This window comes from Arachis stenosperma, chromosome 5 (genome assembly GCF_014773155.1).
Source record: "Arachis stenosperma cultivar V10309 chromosome 5, arast.V10309.gnm1.PFL2, whole genome shotgun sequence".
In the NCBI taxonomy this organism is placed as follows: Eukaryota; Viridiplantae; Streptophyta; class Magnoliopsida; order Fabales; family Fabaceae; genus Arachis; species Arachis stenosperma.
In genome coordinates this window covers 21,637,797-21,656,275 of record NC_080381.1, presented here as the reverse complement: position 1 = coordinate 21,656,275, position 18,479 = coordinate 21,637,797, and the positions used below count along the sequence as shown (strand labels likewise).

General features: G+C 34.7%; 2 protein-coding genes across 3 annotated transcripts; one reads left to right on the top strand and one right to left on the bottom strand.

Annotated features, from left to right (window-relative positions):
• Positions 1 to 8,007: 8,007 nt before the first annotated feature.
• Positions 8,008 to 8,619, bottom strand: LOC130980556 (uncharacterized mitochondrial protein AtMg00810-like). The gene has a single exon (XM_057904219.1). It carries the CDS (start codon positions 8,617 to 8,619, stop codon positions 8,008 to 8,010), a length of 612 nt encoding a protein of 203 aa, XP_057760202.1.
• Positions 8,620 to 11,007: 2,388 nt separating this feature from the next.
• LOC130981698 (long chain acyl-CoA synthetase 6, peroxisomal) lies at positions 11,008 to 18,082 on the top strand. Of its 2 annotated transcripts, none has more exons than XM_057905341.1 (23): positions 11,008 to 11,262; positions 12,093 to 12,153; positions 12,259 to 12,336; positions 12,488 to 12,559; positions 12,668 to 12,749; positions 12,840 to 12,945; positions 13,041 to 13,117; positions 13,234 to 13,282; positions 13,360 to 13,442; positions 13,800 to 13,889; positions 14,014 to 14,093; positions 14,201 to 14,294; positions 14,823 to 14,911; positions 15,005 to 15,093; positions 15,337 to 15,466; positions 15,584 to 15,702; positions 15,867 to 15,990; positions 16,080 to 16,166; positions 16,394 to 16,497; positions 16,600 to 16,685; positions 17,241 to 17,327; positions 17,426 to 17,512; positions 17,622 to 18,082. In XM_057905341.1, the coding sequence occupies exons 1-23, from the start codon at positions 11,145 to 11,147 to the stop codon at positions 17,715 to 17,717; spliced, it is 2,088 nt and encodes a 695-aa protein (XP_057761324.1). In that variant the 5' UTR covers positions 11,008 to 11,144; the 3' UTR covers positions 17,718 to 18,082. The 2 variants fall into 2 exon arrangements, with proteins under 2 accessions (XP_057761324.1, XP_057761325.1); XM_057905342.1 differs by having other exon boundaries at positions 11,093 to 11,262; positions 12,496 to 12,559.
• Positions 18,083 to 18,479: the final 397 nt, after the last annotated feature.

Below are 18,479 nucleotides of genomic sequence, written 5' to 3'. Positions count from 1 at the left end.
TATCACTTTTGTGATATATGATTGTGCCCTTGACTTTGAGAATCCAGAACCTTAGACAAGAGAAGAAGAAAATAGGAGGTAGGGAATACTTCATATTAATATAAAATAATGAACATTGAAGATATCACAAGAACTAGAATCAGAAATATTTGAACCTTTTTGTTCGTGGCAAATGCTTCTTGAACTGTCTTTGCATCATGCTGTCGCTTTGTCTGAGATGCCTTTATTGTATCAATCCCCAATTCAGAAGAAGAGTCCTCCCTATAGCAAATTTGAATCCTATAAATAATAGCATATATCCAAAGTTGAACAGCAACAAGCAACATAGTAAAGTTCAAACCTTCTATAACGAACACTCCATCCTCCCTCACCATCTAAGGATAAAACTACATCATAGAATGCAACTAATGCAACCAAAAAATAAGCCCAATACCCTTTTTCCTCCAGATATAATACACATACTGAAGCCATTCTTTCCCCTCCTCGTATGCTGTTGAAGGAAAGGGAAAAGATAAATAATAAAAAGAATATTGGCAGAAAAGCTACCAAAAAATAAAAATCATCAAAACAATGACCCATTTTTACTGTTGCAGCATAATTCTCCCAACTTTCTCAATAAAACCAGCAAGGCTTGGGAAGAAACATGGTACAAAAGTTAAGCTATTGTTGTTGTTCTTTAGCATCCACGCCAGTTCCCTTCTCGCTAAGGAGAGAAGACTGCTCGGATTGGTCAATTGGTGGCTCTAGTGTTGAGTCATCTGCGGTCGATGCCAAATCCGAGTCCGAATTTAAATCAACGAAAAGGCAAACTGCAGCACAATCATCAACCTTGCACAAAGGGAACTTCATCCTCCATGCTTTAACAGCTGACTCCACCAGTGATCGAGCCACAGAAGGGCGTAGAGAAGATGCCATGATGTCCACAACCTCTTCATTTGATAAAACATCCCATATCTGCCAAAAGGAATCAACACGAGTTTATTATACAATTAAAGTATTTCATACACAATCCCCTGATACAGTAACTATTACATCACCCGCAACAGACACACAATAGTATATATATATATATATAAAAGAAGCTTAGTATTCTGCTGTAAGCATATTAAATGATTCAGAGAAGGGCTAAAAAGATAGGTCAAACAACTTGCAACTTAGAAAATGTTGGATCATTTATTTGATCCACTCAGGTGGGCATGGCTTAATGTTATAGAGCATAAGTAGTAAATGCTACATAACATTATTGAACAATGATTTTACAGAGTATGTTGTTCAGCAGTCAGGAATAATAAAGGAAATAGTTAAAGGTGTTCAATGGCAAATAAAATGTACCTGCTAGATCATGAAAATGTTTCCATTCCTTGGATGAAGGTTTGTGTTTACTCATCAACATTGTGCTGATGATTGTTAATCTGTAATATAAAATGCAGCAATCAAAGTGAACTTCCTAAACCTTAGTCTTTAAACTATTTTTTATTATACAGAAAAATAAAATTAATTCAAAAAAAAGAAGCTAAATTACCTTCAACCTTGGAATGTAATATTTATGTCTGCGAGATTTTGCAGTAGCTCCACCAACAATTCTTCAGACTGAAAAATAATTTTGGCGTTGAGGGAGAAAATAAAATAAAATAAGAATGAAAACTACTATGACTCCGTTCAAATTAACATCAAATTCAAGGTTTCTCATCATATGCGCATGATAGTGTGAAAGAGACCTATTGAAAGAAACTAAGAAAGCAACATTAGATAAAGCTAAATAGATAAACTTTTAATTTGGTTATTGCACTAAGATCAAGGGGCGCGACTTCTCTTTTAAATTGTTTTTATAAAATAATTGACACCAGTAGTATAATACTTGACTCAAGTTTCAGTTCAAGAAAAAATCATTAATTAATATTTGAGTGTTAATACCTTAATCAGGTCATTAATTAATTATTTCTATGAACACATCACTAAAATTAAATTGGAAATTTCATTTACCCTATTTGCAAGAAAGGCTTAGGTTGGCAATCCATAGGGTTATTGGTTTGAGAAGGCTGAAAGGTAAAGTTGCTGTTTGTAGCAGCTAAAGTTAAACTCCACAAGCTTTTCATAGCTTTTAGATTGAACCCTTCTGCCTCAAGCTGAAAATTGAAGTTTAATTTTTTAATAAAATAAATTAATTTAAAAATGTGTTCATTAATTAAATTAATTAAACAAATATGACAAGAGGCATGTATCCTCCGTAGCTAAAATTGTTGCAATAATAATTCCTATGCTGAAATATTTGGTGTATGTTATATTTCAAAACCTTGAGTCTAAGTTGCTTATTCATATCTCTAAGATGGCGCTCCTGCAAGATCAATAAAAAATACAAAAATTGAGAATAATAGCATGCAAGTTCAAGTGAACTCCTTATACACTTTTGCAAATATTCCTATATGAAAATGCACTTTTACTAAAATTCTAACCAAAAGAATCTTTACAAAATCTCAATCAAAAGAAGAGGTAGAACATATTAGTTGGATGCACATGGGGACCATCACTCTTTCAACAAGACAACAACAATCTAAGGCAAGAGAGTAATATTCTCCATCTTCCTCAAAATATACATATATCTCCCAGTTAGCATTTAACTAAACTTTCAGAACAAATAAAATCCATCCCCACCTCCCAGGCATATCTCATACCTGATAACCATAACAATTCATAATCTACATTGATGTTTGTCATGAAGGAATGATCACCATGAAACTGTCACCAAATTCTTTGATCAGAAAGCTCTTTTCTCAAAATTTTTTCATGAAAGTTATATCTAACTATAAAGCAGCATCAGGATCCAACCTTCTCTGGATTGCAGCAGCAGCCTATAGTGACAAAATTACAAATAAACAAGCAGAATCATTAAAACCAACCAAAGAGCCTCAAATAGTTTAATTTGGGATTCTCTCCTCAAAGTTACCAAGCTTGTATTGGTATGCCATTTCCTCCCTCAGTTGAGCTTGCTCTTTCATTGCCTGTGCCTGTAAATGACAGCCTAGAAGTGTGAGAAGAAAAGGACCTTGACATCAACAAAATAATCTAAGAATATGAGCCACATCAACATAAAAAAGCAATCTTGTAAAAACTAACCATTCCACTTTGCATATAGTGCTTCAAAGCAATCACTTGCTCTTCCTTATGCTTTTCACGTGCTTGCAACAATTTTTGCCTGCAGTGGCAATGAAAAAATGATCATGCTATAATAAAAATAAAGGAATTTAATGTTAAATCATATAAACTACTATATGCCTTGATTTAAAACAATGAGAGTAAAATTTTCCGCTTCATGAATCAAATAAAACCAGGTGCAATGTAAGTTCAGAGGAAAAGCTTAGACAAATGGAATCAATTTACAATGCCAATAACAAAATCCACATGTAGGATGACATATACCTGCGCTGTTCTTTATCGTTAAAAGAAAATAACAGAGGACAAAAAAAGAAAATAAAATAATGATATTCTGCCACAATATATATATGAAGAATTAAGAAATTTGAGAAGAAATTGTTGTAACCTTGAAGAACTCATCTGAATTGCCAATAACTCTCTCAACAACTAAGCCTGCATTCTTAAGCTCTTTGGCAAAGACATTGCCGCAATCAAAGTCTTCATCTCCTTTAAAAAAAGAGTAGTGCTTACCAATTTTCTAGGAGTTGAGCAGGTATTTCCACGAAGTTGGGATCAACACGTAGTCCAGAAAATCTTGCAAACGAGGAGCAGTTGTAAATTTATTGAATCTAAACATTTTATGAAAAGACTTCAGAGTTATACGTAAAAAATCAAATAAACCAAGCTACACATACTACATCTGGCACCATCAACAGAAAAAAAACATACTACATCTGGAATTTCAAGAAGGATTGTCTTAACAGCTTGTGTATCCAGTAGCATCTGCAAAAGTATCACTTTGTTAGCTCGTACTCATAAGGTTTCAAGTGTTCCACAGAAAAAAAAGTTTCAAACTCCTTTATGTATCCTGTACTCTAGATAAAAAATGTTCAAAACTATTGAGAATAAAAGCCATCTTACATTTACAAACCTATCAAAAATATGCTTTAACTTTACTCTTGATGTAACCAAAAGGAAATAAAAACCAATTAAAGAAAGCGGCCAGTACTTGTTGAGCGCCCGTTTCTGATATTTGCTTGCATTTAAAAATATTAGAATAGAAGCGTGGACCAAGAGATGATGCAAGCTGTTGATAATAAATGGGAAATAAATGTAAACATTCAACTTGCATTATTAAGCAACATTGAGTATTTACCATCTAATTTAGTCCCTTACAACATTTGCAAGAAGAAAGCTATTTAAAACAGATAAGCATTCAAGGAATATTTTATTTATTATTAATTATAAGTTTATAACTAGCATGCCAGAAAAGAAAATGTCCTTAACACCAAGGTTGACATAAAAAATCTTAACTCAATGCATCAAATTGATCTATATTTTCAAAGTCTTCATAGAAAAATAACTCATTCTGTATGTTAAAGACACAAGTACCTTATTATCAATAAACTCATCTACCATCAACAAAAATATTCATGAAAAGCATGTTCAGACATAAATTAAGAGCATGTGAAAGTGTTAGGTTAGGCTTAAGTGACATAAAAAAGATTTATCCAATCTTGATTAGCTCTGCTCTTCTTTCAGGATCAATCCCAACCACACCAAATATCATCTTTTCAGCAGAAACATCCATTTGTACTGCGACCTCATAGCCCGCGAAAGCAACATCTCGTCTCCACTGCACCCATACCCAGAATGAACAAGAAGTAAAAAAATTAATTACTAAATCTTAAAATTCTAAAAAAAATCCAGAAATAATCAAACAATAAATAAATAAACAAATAATAACTATGATTGTAAATCATTAAGAGCTTGAAGAAGAAAAAACTGACCTCCAATTAAATCACAATCCTAGGGTTTATCAATCCCAGCTACTGCATGCACCATCAAATTTCTTCAAAATTCAAACAAAAGTATGGACCATTGTAATTGTTATCTCCTGCTGCTACTATTTCATGTTTCAATGACAGAAAAAGCATTATTATATATATAACCCAAAGTATTAGTACTCTTTACTACAATGTTATCCATACTGTATGAAAATTAGAAAAAACCTCATAGCAACAACAAAATACATCAACAAAATACAACAAAAACCTCACAGCACCTCCTTCTGATTAGGGTTACCTGCACGGCTGAGGCGAGATCGAAGAGAAAAATACATCAACTAAGCAACACACGAGCGAGAAATGCACTTGTGATTTCTGTGAGAATATCTTTGATCAAGAAATTAATGAAACAAGTAGCGCATAAATTCGAATAAGAGAAAGGAGAACGCGAATCTCAGAAAGAGATAGAAAAATGGAAGACGTACGGTTTGAAAATCTCAAGGGGCAACGCCGGAAAGGTAGAAAGAGTGAACGCAGGAGAAGGTGAAGAGGATGAGGACGGAGGCGATGAAGACGGTGGCGGAGAAATGCATATTAGGGTTCGAAAGGGAACGAACAACACACAGAGAAGAGCCGGGAAAGGGTGTGACAGAGTTTTGCATCGATGGAAGTTCAGTGCAATGGAGGTTCGGTGCGACGGTGGCGCAAGGTAAGACGACGGTGGAAGGCTGAGACGCGCTACCGATAGAGCATTTGGAGGGGATGGGCGTGGAGGTGCGGGAAAGAGACACGGGAAATGAGGAAGAGCTCGTTTGGTCAAATCTTTATTCTAATATTTTCGACGGAAAATTTTAAATTACAGACGGATTTTTCGTCTATAATAATTTAATAAAATGTAGCATTTTGTTCATTTAACTATAGACAGATTTTCTGTCTGTAACCATTTTTCACGAAAAAAAATTAATTTTTCGACGGATTCTCTTTTTTGTCTGTAATTTAAGCTAATTCATTTTTTTTGTTTTCCGACAAAAAATTCCTCTGAAATTCCGTCTGTATTTCTGTGGGATAAAATCCGTCGGAAATATCCGTCTGTAATAACTAGTTTTCTAGTAGTGATTTGACATTTCACATTGCATAGATAAGGCCAAAACTCAAAGAAAACACAATTATCCAGGGCAAACTTAGCTATGCTTATTAAATTTTTTGAAATGTTGGGAACATGGAGCAGGTTTTGCAGTCTAAATGGTCTGTTTTGATAGAGATGCATGCAATATAGAATTTTCAATATGTGTAATTTTCATACCTTGGCCATTACCACCATATACCTGTTGTGATCCATCATATTCTGATCCTGTGTTGAGGTTACTCTGGTCGAAGGTAATATTGTGTGAAGCTCTAGAGTCCGGATACCAGCTGGCTTCGGGCACTACAGAGGGCAAGGCAAGGTAGGCCTGAGGACTTGGAGCAGCAGGCTGTTGAGGGCTAGATTGTGGCGTGTGATGTTGCACTTGTCCGCCGTTGTGGAATGCCATGGAAGGAGTAGGTGCAGCATTGAGAGGTTGGAGTTATGAATTAGTGTTGCTCTAGTCAAAGCGATGGTAGCATTGCAACGCAATGTGTCCTATCTTCCCACACATTTGGCACTGAGGCCGATTACCTTGCCACCATGAGGATCTCCCGCCTCCGCTTCTGAACCCTCTGGTACGTCCACCTCTAAAGCCTCTTCTGAAATTGTTGGAATTATTGTTGAAGTTGTAGGAGTTGTTCTTAGGTGCATCACTTTTTTGCGTTAGATTTGCTTGAACAGATCCAAGATCTACTTTCCTAAATCTTTCAAGCAATTCTTCCTGTGTTTGTAGCTGAGATTCGAATTCACTTTTGGACAACTGATCTATTCTTCCATTAGTTACTGTGATGAAGGTACTGTACTCTTCACTTAGTCCTCCGAGCGTTGCCTCAATGTAGTCCTCCGTGGACAGTGGTGCTCCAAGCGCGTTGAGAGAATCAGCAACCTGATTAATTTTTGCCATGTATTCTGAGACTGAGGAGCTATGCTTCTTGAGCATCTTCAGCTGTGCCTTCAACTGCTTGATCTTTGACTTCACACGCGCAGCAAAATAATCTTCAAGTGCATTCCAGATTTGGTAAGCAAATTCAAATTCAACCACACGATTGATGAATGTTGCTTCCATAGATGACATGAGCCAAGCCACTAGGCATTGATTCTGTGTCTCCCAATCAGTGTATGATGGAGTCTCTGATGCAGATCCAATTTTCGAGTTGAGTTTTAACAGAATTTTTTGTGGATCTAAGTGATTTTGTAACTTGTTCATTTTGATGCATGCTAGGGCCTGCTTCCTCCAGGCTTTGAAATTATGCTCGTTAAGCTTGATTGACGAGAACGCAGCGAACGTATTCTGGTTGAAGAAACTCATTAGAGTTCTTGAAGCGGTTCTTTCATGGCTTTTGATAGGATTGGATTCAGGTTCCATGGATCATACAGCTCTGATACCATGTAAGGAATCAGAAACTGTTGAAGAAACAGAGAGAGAAGCGAGTAGAAGAAGAATGGGAATGAGGAATTATTAGATCTGAAATCTTTTCACATTGAAAAATCACACACGGGTTCTTTACATTGCAGAGTACTTATACACAGCTTTGATGAGCTGGAGAGTTAGTTACAAACAACAAGTTTCTACACTCTTCTAATCTCTAACTGCCTTTCTGTTTTGGATGCTGAGTCAGCTTTCATATTTCTCTAACTGCACTTACATCAACCTTGCTACTTCATGGGTTTGCTATCTTGGTTTTTTACAGCCACCCGGAGTTTGGTTCTGAGCTGCACAAACTGTGGTGCTGAGAAGGGCTTGGTCATTGTGTCAGCAATCTGGTCCTGAGCTGGGATATGCTGCATGGTGATCTTCTTTTGGGTGACATAGTCTCGAACAAAATGGAGGTTCAACTCAAAGTGTTTTCTCTTGTTGTACAGCACAGGGTTGGCAGCTAGTAGGACTGCACTTTGGCTGTCACAGTACAGACTTGGTATGGCTGTGCATACAACATGCATCTCAGCAAGGAGATTTTGGATCTATATGATTTCTGTGAGCCCTGCAGCAAGACTTCGGTACTCTGCTTTCGTTGAACTCTTGAAAACTACTGGTTGCTTTTGGCTGGACCAAGAGACAAGATTTGGTCCTAAGTACACACAAAATCCACTGGTTGATTTTCTGTCATCCACATCACTTCCCCAGTCCGAGTCACAAAAACCATAGAGCCTACAATCTTTCGATTTTTGAAAGCGAAGACCATGGTGGACTGTCCCAGCAAGATAGCGTAAAATTCGCTTTACGGCCTTCCAATGGGTTTCAAGAGGACAATGCATCAATTGAGAGACCTTGTTGACGGCGTAGAAAATATCAGGACGTGTGATTGTAGCATATTGGAGCCCTCCAACAAGAGACCGATATAGAGCCGACTTAGAGAAGGGTTCCCCTCCATGGGCTAAGAGTTTTAAACCAGAGGTCATGGGAGTAGGCATCGGTTTTGCATTGGGCATTCCAACCTTGTGGAGAAGGTTTGTGACATATTTGGTTTGTGAAAGGTGAATTTCAGCATCATGGTCTCTCACCACTTCAATGCCCAAAAAATAGCTCATCTCACCAAGGTCTTTGAGAGAGAAGATAGAGTGTAATTGCTTCATCCGGTTCGGAATTTCAGAGTCCGAGGAGCCAGTGATTAGGATGTTATCAACATACACGAGGATGAGAGTAGCTGAGGTGGCAGTGAGCTTGGTAAAAAGAGTAGTGTCGAATCTGGTGTTCTGAAAGCCAAATGAATGAAGAGTATTTTTAAATTTTGTGAACTTGTCTGGTTATTTGACATTTCACATTGCATAGATAAGGCCAAAACTCAAAGAAAACACAATCTAACTGCACTTACAAAGTAAGCTCACAGATTCTATATTAGTGGTGGAAAATGATACCGTACTATTATTTATGGTATTTAAAAATTTTTCCTAAAAAATATACTGAATTAAAAATATTCAATGCCTGTTTAAAAGTTTAATATTTTTTTGTTAAATATTTTGCAATAATTATTAATAATATAATTTTTTTGACTTATTTAATAATATAATTATGAATAGAATGACTAACATACATAGAAATATTGTAAATAAAGTTAGACAAATATATTATTATTATTTATATTATTATTATTATTATTATTATTATTATTATTATTATTATTATTGAATAAATTAAAAAAATTAATTAAAAAACATTGTTAATTTTGCATCTAATTCTACCTATTATGTAAAATTTCTATTTATATGATTTATTTCTTATTATATCTAAATTAGATCTCATTAATAATTCTTCTTATAGATAAAATTTTTTTATTAATTGCATTTTAAGTTTTTAATTATATGTCAAAACTAATTTTTTATCTAAAATTAATGTAAAAAAATATATTCATATCAAATTATCTAGAGTCATTTTTGTTAGATTACTAAAAATTTTTTAGGATTATTTTTGTTAGGCCTATAATCTGCCCTAATATTATTATTATTGTCGTAACATTGACAATAAGGACAATGATAATAACATTAATAATAATAATAATAATAATTTTAATAATCAAAATAATACTAATACTAATTATAACAATAATAATTATAATAAAAATATTATAATAATAACGGTATCGATGATAATAATAATAATAGACAAAAAAAAAAAGAACAGTATAAAAGGTAAGGTTGCAAGAAGGATATATTTAAATTTGTTGCATTTACTAAAATTTACTATTTGCAAACTGGCCCTTGAATTTTTGACTATTTTCATTTATTCTTTGGTCCATCAAGATTCAGGTTATACTTTCTTCATCTAAGAAAGCTCCCTGTTTTGTATATATAGGTAGCATTATTTTCTATGTTTTAATATAAAGAATGTACGCAATTAAATTATTCTTTGAGCTTGTTTGATGAAGTTCTAATAATAATTTTTTTTCAAATTATATTTTTTAAAATAATTAAAAAAAGTAAAAATAATTTTATATTTAAATATTTTATACAAAAGATTTTTTTTATCTATCAATTATATTTAGATATAATAATATAAAAGTATTTTGCTTATTTATTTATTATATGAATTTTTTTAAAAAAAATCTTTTAAAAAAATGTAAATGGTAATTTTTTTAAAAATGTGTTTTTTTTAAAATTTTTTTAGTATTTTTATTTTTAATTTTTTTATTATTAAAAATTTATTAAATACGTTAAAAAATAACAAAAAAAATATTTTTTTCATTAAAAAAAATTATTTTCTATCAACTTAATGAATAATGACATTCCAACTAACACTATTTTTTTATCCTTTTGTCTATTTCAAGTTTTATTACTTATATTAATATAAAGCATGAAGAATGATGAATGATTTGGAAATCAAAGGAAGTGGTAGCAGAAACATAGGCCATCTACTGAAGTATTTAATGCACAACATGAAAGTGTCTCCGGATCCCATGAAGCAATCTCGTGTCTGTGAGGCAACTCACGCCATGACAAGAAGGACGGAGACATATTCACTTGTATTTTTTCTGCATATGCCATTGCCGGCAGATATTTTTAGACTTTGGAATTAGCTTTAAACATGACCATTTTATCTCGTTTCCGATCAATACAAAATGTCACAGTCACGGACGCAGACATTAACAAAAAGAGAAAAAAATAAATTGAATAATAATAGTGTGTTGATAGTCTCCTCATCCAATATGGAAAAGAGCTATGCAAGAATTAAAAATTACTTAGCAAAAAGGAAGGAATATCTTTCTAGGCTTTTAGAAATTAGAAAAGTTCAAGAGCTTATAATTCGTATTAATTGTCACGGGAAAGTGACTGACGACATATTCATCAATCCAATCCACCTAATAATAAAGTATTAATATAAAAATAATGTGAAAATGCATGTTCGAAATAGGACGCAATCATCATCTTAACCATATCCGGATCATTATTCCAAAAAAAAAAAAAATCCGGATCATCAGTATCCTCGCTTTGCGTGCCACGCTCCTTACATTTCTATCATTTTCTTTTCCATTATATAGTTTTTATTCATTTTTCTGAGGAAAAAAAAACGCAATAAGAAGAAGAAGGAAAAAAAAAAAAGAAAAAAAAATAGAGTCGTTCTCTTCTCCTTTGTGTCTAAGCTCTGAGTTTAAGCTTTCGCGTTAATGGATTCAGCTCCTGCTCAACGTCGTCTCAAAGCCATCCACGGTCACCTAGTCTCCGCCGCGGATTCTCCCACCGCCCACCTCCGTCAGAACCCCACCGCCGGCGAGTTCTTCTCTGGTACAACCCTTCTCTCGCTCTCTCTGTCTTTCTCTATGAGTTTCTCTTTGTGATGATTGTTGCAGTGGAAAATTAGTTGCGGCCAAGGGTAGTGCAAAACTATAAATGGGAGATCCAGCTCTGAATTATTTTTATCATTTATTTCCCCTTTATTGATGAATATGATTTGCGCTTCTTCATTGAATACACAGAGAATATGGGCAATTCAGTGTGTTGTTGACTTGGTCTTGCTGGCTTCAGTGGGAATTTTTTTTCTTTCTTTCCAGAAATATTTTCGGTGAAATGACAATTCACTGTTTAGTGATACTAGAAATTGGTAGAGTTCTGAATTCTGTTTGGAATTCTGGTGTACCTCTGTATTATAGCTTATTTATGATTTTGAATCTGAATTTCCTGCTTGGTGTTGTTAATGAACCAAATAGTCAAAGAAGATAATGAATAGTATTGAACATTTTTCTCCGTCTATGTTTCTTCTGAACTTTATTTGGATCCATTTACCTTCTATTGGTGACAATCACAGGAGCCAATACTCGAATTGCTAACCACTTGCTGTCATTTATTAATTGTATGAACTATGACTTGAGACAGGGCAGAGCTGACTAATTATATGATCATTGTTGCTTTGATCATGTTACTCAAAGTGGATTACATTAATAATACTGATCTTTGTAGGACTTTTGTCAGAACTATGAAACTTTTATATCCATTTCTTCAAATTAGTCTTTCATTTGCATGGCTTGTTAGTGTTATTATACTATCTTGCTATGCTACTATGTTCTTTGTCAACCATATTGTTAATGTTACTAGTTCTAATCTTTACTTGGGAGCAGAACAGGGGTACAGTGTTGTATTACCAGAGAAATTGCGGACAGGAAAGTGGAATGTGTATAGGTATACCCCTTCCAATGCACTTGGTCTACTTTAATCTAAATCATTCTGAACCATTATTCAGATTCTTTTTATTCTCTTTTCTTTTGTTTTCTATTTGGGGTGCAGATCCTCACGTTCTCCTCTCAAGCTAGTGAGCAGATTCCCTGATCATCCTGAAATTGGTACACTGCATGATAATTTCGTGTGAGAATTACTCCTTTTTTTTTTCCTCTGCAAATTTCAATTTCAACTCCATTTGCTGGATGAGTGCTACTAATGGACAATACTTTAAGGGGAATATGTTTTTGTATGCCTAAGACATTGATTTATATTTTATCGAAATGTTCAATCATAGGCGTTCAGTTGACACTTTTCGAGACTATAAGTATCTGGGAACCCGAAACCGTGTTGATGGAACAGTTGGGGAGTAAGCAGCTCAATTATTTATCCATTATGCTTTCTTGTCCTTCTTTTCTTTTATAATAAAACTTATTTATGAACTTCTCATCATTTCCACTCTTATTCCATTGTCAAGGTACAAGTGGATGACTTTTGGAGAAGCAGGTACTGCACGGTCAGCTATAGGCTCTGGTTTGATTTATTATGGAATTCCAAAGGTTAATTCTATAATATAGTCATGAACCTCAATTATTTATTTCAATACTTGGCATATATTATTACCTAACCACTGGTACGTGCATTTCCAGGGAGCTTGCGTTGGCATATACTTTATTAATAGACCGGAGTGGCTCATTGTTGACCATGCTTGCGCTGCATATTCATACATATCAGTGCCTTTATATGATACTCTTGGTTTGTTGATTCTATCTATTAGGCAGCATTATTTCTTTCATAATGACCTTGGATTAATCTTCATATATAACAGCAATGAATTTTTTGCTTGATAGGTCCTGATGCTGTCAGATATATTGTTAATCATGCTGCTGTGCAAGTAATATTTTGTGTGTCTCAAACATTAAATTCGGTATGTATTGTGACCTTCAACTTAGTAAAGTATGTGTTTTTTGCTGTGCTTGTCAATTGTATTTTACCATAAGTTTTCTCTTGTGAAACTTAAGTATTTGTCACCCCACCTTGCAGTTGCTGAGCTTCTTGTCAGAGATTCCAAGTGTACGACTAATTGTGGTAGGTATTATATACGATTAATTTTTCTGTTAAATTAAATCTGCATTGTTTATCCATGATGATCAATTATTATGCAGGTAGTTGGAGGCATCGATGGTCATATTCCATCACTTCCATCATCAACTGGAGTTCAGGTTGTAACATATTCAAATCTACTAAATCAGGTAACTTTTTTTTTTTTTGGGTCCAAGAATATGATTATCTAGAGTTAATACTTCGTCGTCTACCATTTGCTTCTATGGAGTAATTAGGAAGTGTCACTTATGTTCTGGTCTTGCTTTCTCTCTCTTAATTTACCTACCCACCACACAATCCTTTTCTTTTTATTATTTTTTATTTTATAAAAGAAACACAAAATATTTCTTTTTACTATTTTTTCTTTGCACTAACATGGTGATTGTAGTTTCTTACCACCATCTGTAGTTGCTAATGATTTATAATTTTATTTATTCAAGAAGCATCATTTATGATTTCATTGCTAAGTACTTGTTACCACTTGCCTTTTTCTGCCTTGGATGTAGGGAAGCAGTAATCTTCAGCCCTTTAGCCCACCAAAACCTGATGATGTTGCAACTATTTGCTATACAAGTGGTACAACTGGAACCCCAAAGGTGAGTAGATTCTTGCCAAATTACTATTTTTTGTTTATGGTAGATGATGTGTGCATGAAATGCTTTCCTGGTCACTTTATAGAACATTCTTCATTTATCTTTCTGCTAAACGGATTCTCTTCAGGGGGCTGTCTTGACCCATGCAAACTTCATTGCAAATGTTGCTGGGACCACTATGGATGAAAAATTTGGCCCTTCTGATGTGTGAGTTCATTTTGAATGCCTACCTCATATTGTACAGTAGTTATTGTCATATTTTGGCTCATAAAATATTCTAAATGTTCTTGCTCTGGATTCCTTTTTATTTTCAGTTATATATCATATCTCCCTTTAGCACACATTTATGAGCGGACAAACCAAGTCATGATAGTACATTTTGGCATTGCAGTGGGATTCTACCAGGGGGTATGAATCTTGAACAAATTCCCTGCCTTTCATTTTGCTTATGTTTTACCGACTTATTCACACTACACTTAGTGAGATGTTATGCCATTCTAAATGAATTTTGCATGAATAACACTCTTTGAGTTCAACTGAAATGGGTAGAAGATCCATGAAACCTGAAAAAAGAAAGATATTGTTCTAAATGGTTCTACCATCTTACTAAAAAGTTTGGTTTTTGAATCTTGAAAGGCCAGTGACATTAATTTTTCCAAGTAGTTGACTCCTCTTGGTGCGGTGAGGATTGTTTGTTTTGTCTACACTATAATGTAACTATTTGATATTTGTAAACCAAAGGCCCTATGGTTTCGGTAGATGCTAGATTTTTCTTTATTTATTACTTTTAAAAAGATAGATAGATAGATAGATAGATATAATAGAGAAGGGGGGGGGGGGGGGACTGAGGGGTGAGGTGGTGGAGGAAGTTACATTAGCCAACTTTCTTTTTTTCTTTTCCGCTCATTACCTGACTCACGTATCTGTATCATGCAGGATAATTTGAAACTAATGGATGATCTAGCTGCTCTCAGGCCTACTATCTTCTGCAGTGTCCCTCGGTTGTATAATAGAATATATGCTGGGTAGAGTATCAAACTGTAGTTTTTAAACTGTTCACAGGCTTTTGGTGTATTCATTGTGACTTAATGATATTCACTTGAACGGTTTTGCTGTAGTATTCTTAATGCTGTTAAAACATCTGGTGTTCTGAGGGAGAGGCTATTTAATGCTGCATATAATGCTAAAAGGCAAGCATTATTGAATGGTAAAGTTCATTATGTAAACCTTATTTTGTATAGTATGCATTTATATAGTTATTTTTCCTCATGTGTTTATTATATTACGTAATTGATTCCCATCATGTTCTTAAGATTGATCCTAATAATTCGTCCCTCTCTCGAACTGAACCCCTGGAAGCAGATGTCTTATGGGTCTTTATTTGTGTAGCCGTTTTTGTTCTACCGAGAGGTGGGGAAAAAACCTTACTTTCAAATTCCATCTGTTTCAGGTAAGAACCCTTCTCCAATGTGGGACAGATTAGTTTTCAACAAGATAAAGGCAAAGCTTGGAGGACGAGTTCGCCTTATGGTATCGGGTGCCTCACCTTTATCACCTGATATCATGGAGTTTCTAAAGATGTAAGTTCTTGTATAAAATCGGTATGCATTGCTACAGAGGATTATCCTTCATTTCTTTTATTTTTATCATTTAAAAAAAAATTCCTAGTCCAATGGTCTTTCACAACTACTTCACAGTTGCTTTGGTGGTCGGGTGACTGAAGGATATGGAATGACTGAGACTTCTTGTGTTATAAGCTGCATTGATGAAGGCGACAACCTTGGTGGTCATGTTGGATCTCCCAATCCAGCCTGTGGTGAGTAAATGATGAGTTTCATGATTGGGATTTGAGAGCTCCCTGCCCACTGCCAGTTCAAAAGAATAAAAATTGAAGTCATCTAGTTCATAAATGTTAAGTTTATGTTGGCTGTTGCTTGAAGTGCCATGCCAAGTGCTAAGAGTTTGTTCTTTTTGTTTCAGAGGTAAAACTGGTGGATGTGCCAGAAATGAACTATACATCTGATGATCAGCCCTATCCGCGTGGTGAAATTTGTGTTAGGGGTCCAATTATTTTTCAAGGTTATTACAAAGATGAAGCTCAGACGTAACTCCCTTTCCTGTTCTGTGGTTCTTATGAGTCAAATTTTATTTATTCTATCTGAAAGATACCTCATATTGGATCAAATTGATCAGGAGGGAAGTCATTGATGAAGAGGGGTGGCTCCATACTGGAGATATTGGGACATGGTTACCTGGAGGTCGTCTCAAAATTATTGATAGGTGAGGTATTATCATTCCAGGCATAATGGGTAAATTTATGGTGCTGACCTGTTAAATTCCTTGGCACAAGTATTTTCTGTTCTATAAGTAGGCTTCAATAATAATCTTGGTGCAAACATGCTATCTTCAGTTTTTGTCCAATATGTCCTAAAATTGGCAACTCTTTCCTGATTTACATTTGTTAAGTTTGTTAACCATGCAAATAAAAACCTTGCATTTCTATGTAGGAAGAAGAATATCTTTAAGTTGGCACAAGGCGAGTACATTGCACCAGAGAAGATTGAAAACGTATATGTCAAATGCAAGTTTGTTGCTCAGTGCTTTGTATATGGTAGGGGAATTGTCATACAAATTCGACAAGCACACATGCGTAGTCCTCTTTTGCTGTCTTATTTTCTCCTTTCCTTCACGATGCTTCTTTTTCCTTTTGTAGGTGATAGCCTAAACTCTTCTTTGGTAGCTGTTGTCGCGGTGGATCCTGATGTATTGAAAGCATGGGCTGCTTCGGAAGGCATCACGGTACTTTAATCTTTTCCTAGAAAACGAACTTTCGATATCTGAACTTTGAAGAGGAATTGATAACCCTGTTTTGCATGCATTGTGCAATTTTTCACAGTTCATGAATCATGCTGGCTGTTGACTGTGTTCTTGTCCTCTATTTAGCAAGCTGTTAATGTTATAGTTGGGAGACCAAGCACAGTTATTCAGTTTGAGAATTGAATCTTATGAGATGGATGGATATTTTCTTTCGCAGATATCATACGTAGCAGATAAAACCTCTTCAGTGACTTCCTCTTGATATCCCCTCTCTCAAAACCATGCAACTAACTATACTTTCTAAGGTTTAAAATTTGGGATGGTTATTATGCCCGTGCCTATCCTTGTATAGGGAGGCCTTATTTTTCTGAAAAAATGGTAGTTAATGCTATGTTGCCAGCGTGTGTTGTTTTGAGAACAAGAAGCAAGGATCCTTCCATGAAATTTACTATAGTTCCTTTTAATTTTTGTATCACTGCATGCTGATTTTAAAATGCAATATCTTATGATAATGTGGTTTTATTGGCTTGGTTGCAGTATAATGATATATCACAACTTTGTAATGATCCAAGAGCGAGGGCTGCTGTCTTGGCGGACATGGATGCTGTCGGACAAGAAGCTCAAGTATGTTACTAAATGTTTTGTTAAGGTTACGTTACTTGTTTAATACACCCCATTGTTAATAATATTAAATATTACTATCTTAATTTGATGCCTTTCAGCTTAGAGGTTTTGAATTTGTAAAAGCTGTGACTTTGGTGCCTGAACCATTCACAATGGAGAACGATCTGCTGACTCCTACATTCAAGGCAAGTGTTGAAGTCTCTGAGATTTCCTGATTGTCATTTCAGCAAGCTTCAAACATTTTGTTTGTGACAATAAATGATGCCTAACTAATTTGCCTCTGAATTTTCTCAGATTAAGAGACCTCAAGCGAAGGAGTACTTTGCAAAAGCAATATCTGATATGTACAGTGAGCTCTCCAAAACTGATCCTAATCAGAAGACATTGTGATGCTGAAGGCCCTATAGTAGACAAAAGAAGACGCATTATCAAGTGGCCCTCATCAGAAGCTTCCTCAAGCATTACCCTCATAAAAATATCGTATCTTGGAGGATGACATTTTAGACGCATGTTATAAGAAAGATCCCAAGGATACTTCTGTACTGGTATCGTCTCAAATAATAATGCCTAAATCAGATGAACATTCATAGTTTTCTTTTTGTCCTTTTCTTTTGATAAATGAACATTCATAGTATTCACTCTATCCATCTAGTGGAATATACAAATGGAACAAGGCTTAATTGTTGATGTATTTACTTACTGTTCTTTCGGCATTATTATTTTTTACAATAAGATATTAAGATGCGTTATTTTTATTTTTTGCGGCGATTCCTCATCAGTCATCACTATTCATTTCATTTGATTCCATAGCGACAGATTAGATTTGAGAATTCCCGAGAAATACTTAATAGCCAGTGAGAGTGAACTCAAGTCCACTGAGCTAGGCGAATGAAACTTGGTCCTGAAATGCCGGGGTTCGAACATTTTTGGCTTGTGTGGGCCAGTTATAATTAAGATGCATCACAAGATGGCTATTCTTGGTTTAGAAAAATATTATTTATACATCAAATATGCTTAACACTTGCATAAAAATATAATTTTTTTGTTGTTTACAGTATTTCTTAGTTTGACCGTCTTAAAATTAATTCGTTACAGGTTTGAATTATATAAGAGAGGATTTAAACTTTTGATATTTGTTTATGCAAACAAGTG

What these genes read in the sequence shown, in the direction of transcription:
- LOC130980556 (XM_057904219.1), bottom strand. Translation starts at nt 8,619, where the DNA reads ATGAAGCAATTACACTCTATCTTCTCTCTCAAAGACCTTGGTGAGATG.
- LOC130981698 (XM_057905341.1), top strand. Translation starts at nt 11,145, where the DNA reads ATGGATTCAGCTCCTGCTCAACGTCGTCTCAAAGCCATCCACGGTCAC. An exon ending in CGCCGGCGAGTTCTTCTCTG is followed by an intron (nt 11,263 to 12,092) that starts GTACAACCCTTC and finishes ACTTGGGAGCAG; the next exon opens with AACAGGGGTACAGTGTTGTA. An exon ending in TATAATAGAATATATGCTGG is followed by an intron (nt 14,912 to 15,004) that starts GTAGAGTATCAA and finishes GTTTTGCTGTAG; the next exon opens with TATTCTTAATGCTGTTAAAA.